This window comes from Chrysemys picta, chromosome 3 (assembly GCF_011386835.1).
Source record: "Chrysemys picta bellii isolate R12L10 chromosome 3, ASM1138683v2, whole genome shotgun sequence".
In the NCBI taxonomy this organism is placed as follows: Eukaryota; Metazoa; Chordata; order Testudines; family Emydidae; genus Chrysemys; species Chrysemys picta.
Window position 1 is genome coordinate 174,958,067 of NC_088793.1, and position 12,858 is coordinate 174,970,924.

A 12,858-nucleotide genomic window follows, 5' to 3' on the forward strand; every position below is an offset into this window, starting at 1 on the left:
TCTGATGGAGTAACTATACCTTCTGTGGCAACTGGGTCCTAACACCGCCTGATGCCATGAGTGGGCAGCTGAGAATAACAACACAAGGTGAGACAAAAACTGTGGCTCCAGACCAAAGAAACCAATAGGTGGACAGGGAGCATGACAGTCTAGAAAACTGCAGAAGGACTAGTTCAGTTTCTTGGAAAGTGAGGGAGAGAAAAGAGCAACATTTATTCAGCTGCTTCTCTTACTCATCCTTACAATACTAAGTAACCTAGGTTAGTAACCTAGGATAAAATTTTCAAAAGCACCTAGCACACTTGGGAACCTAAATCCCTTTTTCAAAAGTGGGCTTCTGTACATGGGGAAAACTGACCAGAACAGCTATTTTGGAATAGCTCCTCATGTGAACACAGTATGTAAAATATGCCAGAAGAGAGTGTTTACACCAAGGAGTTATACCCAGTAGCTAAATTACACTGGAGTAGCTATTCTGGAATGACTATGCCGGATAATTTCCCCCCAGTAGGCAAGCCATTAGGCACTTGGGAGCCTAAGTCTCTCTGAAAGTCAATTAGATGCTTTTGAAAATGTTACCCATCGTCTTTAATGATTTCTATCCAAACTCCAGTTGTAAAATGATATTTTAAAAACCAGTTTATGAAAGTTACAACCTGTCCATGACTGGTGCAACCATGCCAAATGAAACTGTTATTTTAAATATTTTTTTAAATGCCATTACAATTTACTATGCAAAAAAGGATCCTGTGTGTTAAATTATAACTCCTCTTTTCAACATAGACCATTCCCTTAAACAAGTATTTGTTTTAAACCAGTCCTAAATCAATTATTCATTCTAACCTCACCGCACATAATGTTGTTATAAAGTTCAAATACAAAAGGAAAAAGCTTTCAAATATGTTTATTTCTCCTGTCATTTCATACAAATAGAGTTCAGGAGATTGCAGAACCCTGCAAAGATATAATGTGTTTAGCAAATGCCTACATTTCATTTTGTATGCAGTACTGTTATAGCCGGGTTGGTCCCAGTACATTAGAGAGGAGATGGTCCAATAAAAGATATTACCTCACCCACCTTGTCTCTCTAAATTTCACTTTAACATTTAACCAAACTCAATATCCACTTGCTTCTTTGCATACCCTACTATGACTTTATTATAGTAGATGGAATATGTGCTAGACAGCTAAATTTTAGGATACCCTTTAAAAAAAAGAAAATGTTCCATGGCAACAATTCTTAATTTGTAGTTTAGACTGATACAATAGAACAGCGTTTCTCAAAATATGAGTGTGTAGGACATCAGTGTTTCATTAAGCATTTTCTGGTTATCTGCAGAATTAATTATTTTGAGAACAAAGCAGTAAAAGAACAGGGGTGGCTAGCCCACAAAAGCATCTCTCTCACGCAAAGCAGTCCTCAAAATGACGCCCGACTCTGAAGGCAGCAGCACAGAAGTAAGGGTGGCATAGTATGGTATTGCTACCTTCACCTCTCTACTGCTGCTGACGGGGCACTGCCTTCAGAGCTCGGTGCCTGGCCAGCACCTGCTGCTCTCCGGCCACCCAACCCTGAAGGCAGCACAGAATTAAGGATGGCAATATTGTGACCCCCTACAATAACTTTGTGAACCTCCCCACCCCCTTTTGGGTTGGGACCCCCAGTTTGAGAAATGCTGGTCTTCCCAGTGAAATCTGTAAAGTACACAAAAGCTCAGATTTTATCCGGGAGACCAGATTTCACTGTCTGAGACATGTTTTTCACGGCGATGAATTTGGTATGGCCCCATCTATAATATCAGCCAATCAGATCCTACCCAATTCATAATGCTGTATACTGCTAAAAAAATTACTTTTTCTGGATAAATTGCTCCATATAGATAACAGTTGCACTAAATCTGTTTTCTATTCCAACCAGAATGCAACAGAGTAATAACAACACAGCAAGAGCAACTGTCACTCTACTGCATCGATATTCATCAGATAAAGCAATTAAATCTAAGTCAGTATTTGGTATAACAAAAATAAATTCATTCTATTCAAATGTAGTCAAAGATCAATGTCTCCTGCTTTGAAAATAAATCTCACTGCTTTGCTTTGGCATTTATATTAAAGCAGGAGACTATTATTTTCACACTGTTTTAATTATACTGATTCTATGCTTTAAGAATTAAACCACAGAAAATTAGCCATTAACCTTTATAGGCTGCATCCAGCCCTGGCCTAAGTGGGTGCAAGTGAAGTAAAAGGGGTTGCACCTGATTACATTTGGTCTCAGGTTGGCCCTGAGGGTCTAATCTGTATGCACACAACTTACTGGTAAGCACTTGAAAAGCTGCAATGTGAGGAAGCTGCAAGGGATGGAAAAATTTCCTTCCAATTTTCAATCCCCCTAAAACTCTGAGGGAGAACAATTAATAATAATAAAATAATAATATATGGAGATATACCTATCTCACAGAACTGGAAGGGACCCTGAAAGGTCATCAAGTCCAGCCCCCTGCCTTCACTTGCAGGACCAAGTACTGATTTTGCCCCAGATCCATAAGTGGACTCTTCAAGGACTGAACTCACAACCCTGGGTTTAGCAGGCCAGTGCTCAAACCACTGAGTTATCCCTCGCCCTCATGGGGCTATTTGTGAATGAAGCTGCTGAGAGACATTCTAAATCCAGGCTTTGGGGAATTAAATATCCTGTCCTGATCACAACAGATTTCTCCTATTCTGGTCCTGAATAAATTTGCCAGGACTAAGGACTGTATGTATGCAGAGAGAGGGACAGCCAATAATACTTGTTTCCTAGCATTTGTGTGGGGCAAGTTCTCTGCCAAACACAAAAAGACAGAATTTGACCATATAACCTGCAAAATAAGTGAACGACTATGAAACTTTGAAACTTACAGTATCCTAATGAAATCCAGTGTATCCTTATCTTTAGCAAACATGTCAGCAAGGATGTGTTGTACTCCAGCCTCTACTTCCTGAATGGTTGTAAGTCCTTAAATGAAAACATACTGCTAATTATTATAAAGAATCTAAAAACCAGAACATAACTAAGTAATCACATCAGTAATAAAACATATCCCTAAATACATACAAGCGGAAAGGAAATAAATACAAGCTACTGGAATAATCTGGAGTGTTGCAATAAAGAAACCAAACTGATGGAATTAGCGAATATCATCTGGCCATTCCTTCCAAAACATCTAAAATTAATAGCAGATTCTAAAAGTACAGATTATTAATTATGTTACTGTAAATCAAAGCAATGTTAATTGAGAGATGGATATCAAACATCTATACCTTATTCTAAAAGTACTTGCTTGGGCTTCATATTTATTATACATTAGAAATAATAAAAATAATAAAGTTAGATATTTGGACACCAATTAAGAGAGTTCATGCAAGATAAGTAAGCAAAATAGAGGATCACACGCTCCTACTACCTACCGAGCATGTCACTTTTTTAAAGCATACTACATTGTTGCAATCCTGAGTACCTTTCCACAAAATGCTATAAACTTCAGTATTACAGGGGGAGCACATTGCGTTCCCTGTATTGAGGCTGCCTGATCTTCCAGATGCTTTTTTGTTCTTTTTTTAATGATTTCATCCATTTTGCTCAGTACAGATGTAACTCTTAGAGGGTCTGTTATTCCAAGGATTACTCCTATTGCCTTTTTTTTAAAGTATAGGTACAAAAATGTTTGCTATACTCCAGTTGTGTGGAACACGAGCTGTTTTTAAATGAGAGATTGCAATATTTGTTAGTAGCTCAGCCATTTCATTCAGCTTCTTCAGAACTCTTAGACCAGGGGTTCTCAAACTGGGGGTCGGGACCCTCAGGGAGTCAGAAGGTTATTACATGGGGGATCGCGAGCTGTCAACCTCCACCCCAAATCCCGCTTTGCCTCCATCATTTATAATGGTGTTAAATATATAAAAAAGTGTTTTTAATTTATAAGGGGGGGGGTCACACTCAGAGACTTGCTATGTGAAAGGGGTCACCAGTAAAAAACTTTGAGAGCCACTGTCTTAGACGTACCTTATGACCTGGTGACTAATTTGCTTTGTAAATCATCCGTTTGCTCCTAAGCCTCTACACACTCAGAGTACTTCCTCTTTGTTACCAGAAAGGAGCACGTCCAGGTTAGAAATCCCCTCAACATTCTCAGAGGTGAAGAGTGATGTAAAGAAATAATTTCACATCTCAGCAATGTCTTTATCTTCCTTAACTGCTCCTTTTAATCCCTGATAATCCAGCAGACCCATCAATTGTTTTGCAGGTTTCCTGCTTCTGATATACTTCATGAATTCTAGACTCACCTGTTAAACCAATTGTGTCTCTCACAACTCTACAAGGCTTCATATCCCACTGACAGCAATCAAGCCAAGCATAAACTCATATCTTCAATACTGCACACTCAAGTTTAAGACCATTTAGCTGTACTACTTCTCAAAAGAATCTGCCAAATCTATGTGCTTAAGTCTGCTGATTGTAAAACAGACTATTTACATATACATAAAGAACTGTTCCAGAGTATTACACCCTCCATAAAGGTAACAACCTAATCATGCAACCAAGTTATTATAGTTAATCCTTTACTTCAAATGCTAGAAGTCTGTGCTGCAGTGTTGAAATTTTAGGATTCAAACTCTGCTGTGAGTGCATGGGATGAAGCACCACAGTTAAACATTATAGAATTTGTTCTTGCCTTTTTTTCTTTTTAAAATAAAAAGTAGAAAGTTATGCAGAAAAAAGCTTCAAAGAATGTTAAGGTCAAGCACTCCAAATTAGGAAATACCAGAACTAAGGCTGCCAAAGCAATCTTAATTCTACGCACTTGTGCATATGCACTATGGCCTAGCCTTTAATAATATGACTGAATGCTACTTTTTCCTATAGAATCCTTGCCTCAGGTGCTTAGCAAATGAGAACTGAAAGGCACATGAAGACTGAGGCACAATTTGTTTTCTGGTTAAAGGAGGTCCACATGAGCAGGGGAATTCTGTTTTATCCCTGGCTCTGCCAAATTTTCTATATGATACTGGTCAAGTTTACTAAACCAAAATTTTGTTCAGAGCCAATAATTGTATGTCCTTCATTTTTTGAATGCCCAACTTGACATGAGGTCTCATTTTAAGAAGTGATCGGCACTTGCAGTCCTGAAGACAGCAGAAGCTATGAGTGCTGAGCATCTCTGACAGTAAGGCAGTGTGTCCTGGAGGAACCAGAAGATTCCACCTTCTAATCCTGGCTCTCCAGGGACAACGTGTAGCCTTGTGCAAATCTGTTTCAGGGCTGGTCTACACTACCGAGGGAGGAAATAATGTTGCTGAAGTCAACGTACTTAGATCTACTTACCGCAGTGTCTTCACTGCGGTGTGTCAACAGGAGATGCTCTCCCATCTATACTAGACACAATAAATCGACCTCCGCTGGATCAATCTTTGCCCATCGATCCAGCCAATAGTGTAGACAAGCCCTAAATTTCTTCACATGTAAAATAGGTATTCAATCTCTTAACATCTGTACAAGGCTCTGAACATATAGAAAGCTATAAAAATGCTTCATACTCTGAAAAACCTAGGTTTCTCAAATTGGGCAAGTTGGAATAACTAGGCCTATAAATTTACCATAATTGTAAGCTCAGCTGTGAAAAGTGAGAAAAATACATAAAATAAATAACTAGAACAATCAAAGTCAACAGGAAAAGGTGCAAAAGGAAGACAAAGACCAAATTAGTCCAAACGAAAGGGCCTACTGATATAATTCAAGGACTGTGCTAAGATCATGCCTGGTAAACAAGAACAGAGAGAGAGTGGAAATCAATCAATCAAAATTGGTGTTTCAGAAATTAGGCCTAATTGGTGGACAAAGTAATGAGAGGATGGGTTGTTCCACACATCACTGCTTTTTGGGATACATAATAAAAGACAGACAACAAGGGAGCAGGCTACTGTGATGCTGGCTGACTGAAAAAGTGGAAGGAGCATGCTTCACCATCATGGTTGCCACCCCCACTGTCTTCAGGGACTCTGTACCTTCTTCATCCTGATCCGAAGGCATATTCTGGCCAGACTGGACCAGAGGGAGGAACCCAGATGACACTGCCACCTTCATTGGCTTCTGCTAAATCCCAACCACCACCTGAGAAGGGAAACCTCTCGTCCCCCACCACCAAATCTGTTAATTTCCTTCTCTACCTTATTTCTTCTCCTTCCCATCCATAAGAATGGACATACTGGATCAGACCAATGGTCCATCTAGCCCAGTATCCGGTCTTCCAACAGTGGCCAATGCCACACGCTTCAAAGGCAATGAACAGGACAATCATCAAGTGATCCATCCCGTTATCCAATCCAAGCATCTGTAGTCAGAGGCTTTCAGACACCAGAGCATGGGGTTGCATCTTGGCTACAATAGTCATTGATGGACCTATCCTCCATGAACTTACCTAATTATTTTTGAACCCAGTTACAGTTTTGGCCTTCACAACAATAGCTACAGAGACTACTCATATAAACCAAAAATCAAGGCCTGAGGAGTCTGGAAAGCGTTCAGATGCGCATATGACAGCGGATGATCAAATCCATCAGGAAGTCACCCACTCGATGGTCCAAATTCTGAAGGCCAAAAAGAGTACATGCATAGCTATGTGGAATGTACGAACTCTAAATAGTGCAGGAAAATTAGCACAGGTAATCAAAGAAATGGATCGATATAAAATTGATATCCTAGGACTTTGTGAAGCTAGAGGAAAAGATCAAGGTATGATAACATCTGGAGAAAAAATAATGTTATATTCAGGTGGAACCAAACATGAGACAGATGTAGGAATCATCATGAATAGCGCTGCAAAGAAATCACATATGAATTGGCAGCCAATATCAGATAAGCTACTGGCAGCTAGAGTCCACTCTCGGCACATTACGTGCACCATAGTCTAGGCGTGTGCTCCAACAAACAATGCAGATGAAGAGGACAAAGAGAGATTATATACAGAATTGAACGATGTAATGAAAGAAATACCAGACCACAATCTTGTCCTGGTTATGGGAGATTTTAATGTCCAGATCAGAAATGAAAGAGGAGGTTGGGAAATAGTCATCAGCTCACATACAACTGGAGCAACGACAGACAATGGCACAAGACTTCTTGAATTTTGTGCCAAAAACAATCTTAGCATCTGCAATTCCTTCTTCCAACATAAAAACAAACACAAAAAAACATGGATTTCATCAGATGGCCGTACACAAAATGAGATCGACTATATCTGTGTTAGTCACAGGTGGAAAACATCAGTGTTCGACACAAGAGTATTCAGAGGAGCAGATATAGGGAGCGATCACTATTTGCTGGAAGCAAACATCAAATTGAAGTTTAAAGCGCTTAAAAAGAAAGAACATATGCTGAGAATGGAAAAAGAACGCTTACCAAATACTGCCCTTGAATGGAAGCCAGAAAATGCAAGAAGAGAGGAAGACGGCGAATAACATGGAAACAAAGAGTACTGAACAACATCAAGCACCTCCACATGAAATGGGAAGATTTGGCGAGAAGGGCAGTTTACAGGCAAAGATGACAAATGTGGGTAGCCCAATGTGCAGCAAAGCACAGGATCGACTAAGGTCTAAAGTTCCGTGTACCTTTTCCATTTCTAATATATCTTTTTTTAGATGGGGTGACCAGAATTGGATGCAGTATTCAAGGTGTGGGCGTACCGTGGATTTATATAGTCACATTATGGTATTTCTTGTTTTATTATCTATTCCTTTCCTAATTGTTCCTAATATTCTGTTATTCTGTTCAGCGAACTATCCATGAGGACTCCAAGATCTCTTTCTTGAATGGTAACAACTAATTTAGACCCCATTATTTTGCATGTATAGCTGGGATTATGTTTTCCAATGGGCAACACTGAATTTCATTTGTCATTTTGTTATCCAGTCACCTAGTTTCGGGAGATCCCTTTCTAACTCTTTATAATCTGCTTTGGACATCTTGAGTAATTTTGTAACATCTGCAAATTTTGCCACCTCACTCTTTAACCCTTTTTCCAGATCATTTATGATTATATACTGGTCCCAGTACAGATACCAGAGAGATACTGCTATTTACCTCTCTCTCCATTCTGAAAACTGACCATTTATTCCTAACCTTTGTTTCCTGTCTTTTAACTAGTTACTGATTCACGAGAGGTCCTTCCCTCTTCTCCCTTGACTGCTTAGTTTGTTTAGGAAAGATTTTGTCAAAGGCTTTCTGAAAGCCCAAGTACACTAGATCCATTGGATCACCCTTGTCCACAGGTTTGTTGACTCACTCAAAGAATTCTATTAGATTGGTGCGTCATGACTTCCCTTTACAAAAGCTGTGTTGACTCTTCCCCAACATATCATACACTTTTGCCCTCTCCTTCTCCTTTGCCTTCTAATAGCAGTCTGACTTAGCTGGCCAAGACTGTTTATTTTGCAACACTGCTGTAAGCCTGTGACCAGAAAGGCAGCTAAATGCAATGTCCTAGCCGGCCTGATGCTAATTCAAGTTTACCAGGTTGCAGAGTGACTGAAAAGACCTGTGTGCGGTGCCTTTGTTTTTCAGCAGTGAGGTTGCAAGTGAAAGTCAACACCAAGACAGAAGCTGCATTTTTTTTTAATCTTTGCTGTTCTCTTCTTTTCCCTTGTGAATATGTTTGTCTTGTTTTCTAGAAAACAGAACTGGACTTTAGCAACACCACCAACCAATAGCTCCAGCCCATCTCAACTAACTTCTCTCTTCTCCAAAAGCACAGTTATTACCATTGAGAAGACAATCAAACAAGGGCAGGTGGGCCTGGGGGAGTTCCTTTAAAGACTCTCTACAGCTAAAGCAAAAGGGAATAAGAGATACTGTTCAAATAAAAGCCTTACTTAATACATTACATTTAAAATGGTTTAATCATTTTTCCTTCTTTTTCTGTATCTTTAATAAAAGGTTAAAAGAATTCTTAATGGTGTGTTTACCATGGTAATAAGCATGCTGAGGTTTCTGTATACAAAACCCCAAATCTTGTTTAAAACTGTTTAATGTTGGACAGTTTCAGTGTCATATTCACACACCTTTGACTCTTTGGGTTCTTTTATTCTATCTAAATTAACAGGACAAGCAGCAAGTTATTGAGCAAATCAAAATAGTGGTAAATTTTGCCCTTAATCTATGTGTGTCAGTTTCCCATTTGTAAAAAAGGATGCAAGTCTTTCCTATTAAACATTCATTCGTGTTTGTGAGGTGCTCAGACACTACAGTGACTGGCACCACAGAAAAGCATGTGAGGAAATGAATAATTCCGTATCCAGTGCAGAATTTGGATGGGGTGCAATAAATGAAGGATACATCTGCACATTGGATGGTGAGGATAAGAGAAATATTGAAGAGCTACCCATTGAGTGAGCACCACCTAGCCAGTGCACTGCTGGAGGAAGGGGTCCTGTGTTAAAAACTGTGATCATGTAATTAACAATTATATTACAATGCATATGCACAAAGGAGCAGAATGAAGACTGCAGACAGCCTAAATTCTGGCATTTCATAATTTTTGAATGCTTGACTTTGCAACCTAAACAACATATTTTTAATTCAGAGTTTGTTCTTTTTTTATACATAACATATTACTAGGAACATTCTAAAAATTCCAACTGAGAAATTAAAAGCCATAAGCCAAAATCCCATGGGACCTTTTTTGCATGACTAGGAGCTCACTCCTGTGAGATCAAACAAAATTTATTCTCCACTCATACTGCATGCAGGCTGTCAACCTGGCTGTCACCCCTGATACCTGATTCCTATCTGTATGTCGTTTGTAAAGTGCCTCATGGTCCTTTAGGATGAAAGGCATAATATAAATGCAAGCTCTGATTCTCTATTTCTAGCAGAATATTGAAAAGGGTTTATTCATTCCAAATATTAAAAATGACAATGATACATGCTACTCCAATAACTGACAGTCCCTTTTGAATGCAAGCATTGGTACTCCTGATAATTCATCTCAGCTTTCATTACAAACACTTCCCTTTGGCTCTGGCATTCTCCCAGCACAATCAATTATCTGACAGTATAGCACACAGCAATGCTTGCAACATCTTGCTTTATGAAATATTGCAGCACTCTAAAATGTGATACTTAATCAATCATAAATTTTGCCAATTGATTCACAATGCTAAATTTGGACCAATTTAACTTTACCATTTTAGTTAATCTTTATATTTTGATTACTGTTTATAATGTGAGATGAGCAAGAGTCAGTATCAACAAGCAGTTTCAGCATATGCATTGTAAAAAAAAGGTGACATGGAAAAGAAGAGCTTTACTAGCCTAACACTATGGAACAGTCTTCAACAATCCTGGTGGTTTATTGTCAGAAATTGCCCCCTACAAATAATCGCATTTTCAAAGACAGAATCAGTTCTGCAGAATTTAAATGTGATACAAGTAGTAGTTAGAGCACCCATTCCGATACCAGACTGCCTTCTCTCCAGCACCATCAACACCCACCCAGCACTTAAAGGGCTCCCACTCACTCCCAAGCACCAAATACAGACATTTTTAGGATGTGCCTTGGTGGATGAAATTTGCCTCAGTGCAGGATGCCTGCACAAGTCCCTTTATAATACTGAACTATAAGTCTTGTGTCAAGGTGTAAGTGGAGATGGAACCTTAGACAGGCCCTCTGTGCTGTAGTGAAATTCACCCTATATTTCCTCATGCCACAGTCCGTGTAGCAGGTTCTCATTTCTCCAGCTTTCCTTCTCAGATTTTCCAGAATTTTTTTTAGACAATAGATGACTCTGATTTTCAGCTTGGCTTTTTCTACTGCATCTATCGCTGAAGTCTCTAAGCAATGTAAGATATTCTCATATTAAATTTCAATAGTATAAGGACAACTAATAAATAAAGCTGTTTTTTATTCAAGGTATGTTCTAATTCCCATTACCGCATACAAGAACTGAGTACTTACCTTTGACATTAGGCTTAATGTAAGAAAACAGACTGAGTTCTACTGGGTTTTCAATGAGAGATATGGCAGCAGGTTCTAATCCCAGTTGTTTGGCCCTTTGGGCTTTGGTGCCTTTACTTCCAGTTTTATATGGTGCAGACTGTGGGGGGGAAAAGTAGTTGTAAAATGTATTGTTATTTAAAAAGGCAGAGATCAACATTTCTGCCATATCTAAGCTAGGCAACATATTTTGGGTCAACCAGAACATTGGCAAATTTGTGTCAAATTCACCAAATTGTTTCAGTCAAAAATACCCCCCCCAAAATCAAGACATTTTGTCTTGGCATCTTCTAAATGAAAGGTTTCAATTTTTAGATTAAAAATGACTATTTCAAAATGTGCTTCAGCTTATTTACAAAATATAAAAAAGCTCAAAAAACTCAACAAAATGTTTTGTTCAATCCTAAACTATTTTTCCCCATTTTCCAGAATGGCCAGCGAACCAAAAATCAGTTATTCTCACAGCACTAGTCACAGCTACCATTGTTCATTACATCTTCTTTAATTGTACAAGATAAAATGTCATAAACATATTTAAAAAAGAGACACTAACCACATGGTCCAATTCATCCAAAGTTTTGCAGTTTAATAAGGCTGTTAATAGACCTCCCGATAGCTTTCCTTCTTTCTTTATCTTCTGTATTGTTGCATGTGTCTTCTTTGCAACAGTACTACAATACATGGGTTTTATGTTAATAAATAATCATATTTCAAATCAGATTAAAAAGATTAGCACTAAATGTGGTCCAACCTACTGAGTCTCATGACAGCATGTTGTTGAGGCAGTGTGTTTGGCCTCAGAAGCCATGGAAGACTACACCATATATCAGCCTCGAGGAACCCACTCTGACAAATGCTGTAGAAATCCTAATAATTTCTCTCCCATTTTAATATTTGTTCAACAAAGCTTGCAATAGTTGGGGGGGGGTGGGGAATCTAGAAATCAAGCAAAGGGTGTCAAGCTAAGTGTTTTATGCTTTGATGTTCCTTGTAACACTGCCACCCTGTGATCCAAGTGCAGCAAGTCTGACACTTCATCTAAATAAGAATTTATATTAAGTACCTATGAGCTAAATCCAGGGTGATGAGCACCTGGAACTCTTGCTCAAGTCAACGGGAGCTGCAGATGCTCAGCACCTCTCAGGATCTGTCTCTATAGTAGCAGAGAGTATTAGGGACGTCACAGGGTCCAGCAGCCACTAGTAAGTGAAATCATTACAAAACACTTGAGTTGGTCTGTCAGTGGAGGACAGTGGCACACAATACTGCGTGCCCCCCCAAAACTCCGTTTCCTGTCCCAGGCATTCTCCCCTATCTGGGGGGATCCCCTACTCCAACAGGACTGGAAGGGGGAGATCTCAGCACATAGAACCTTTACATCTGTTCCCTGCCCACCTAGAGCACATCAAACATATTTTAAAGACACACTAACGACTGCATCAAGGAGGAACTGTGGCAGCCTTGATTGCCTCTGCGGTGGAGTCTGAACTAACGGAGAGCTGCGGGCTGCTTCAGCGGCAGCTTGCTCTGCTTGGCCAAATAAGTGCTTCCCATTCCCCAACTATATTATTTGGAAAGGGTTGTTGTGTCTCCAAAGGCCCAGAGAGACTGTGTGCCTGTGCACTGGGGGAAGAAGGGGAGTGATTCCCTGTCCTCCTTGCCTACTTATAAGTATAGCAGCTTGCTCCTTGCACTCACTTCCTCTGTCTCCGCTAAGCGTGTGCATGGGTTACTGGCTCCTGGCCTGGTTCCCTCATCACAGTAATATTTTGGGGCTGCCTTCCATGCCCGCTACGAATGCCAAGGTACCACGTGCTACTCGCCT

At 39.6% G+C, this 12,858-nt stretch overlaps 1 protein-coding gene across 2 annotated transcripts in view; it reads right to left on the reverse strand.

Annotated features, from left to right (window-relative positions):
• Window positions 1–12,858, reverse strand: part of SRBD1 (S1 RNA binding domain 1) — a 229,492-nt gene that overhangs the window by 179,374 nt on the left and 37,260 nt on the right. For both annotated transcript variants that reach the window (XM_065589554.1, XM_005296117.5), the window contains exons 8-10: window positions 11,587–11,704; window positions 10,995–11,133; window positions 2,902–2,998 (exon numbers count right to left, since the gene is read on the reverse strand). In XM_065589554.1, the coding sequence (XP_065445626.1) occupies window positions 2,902–2,998; window positions 10,995–11,133; window positions 11,587–11,704 (354 nt within the window). The remainder of the gene's footprint in view (window positions 1–2,901; window positions 2,999–10,994; window positions 11,134–11,586; window positions 11,705–12,858) is intronic.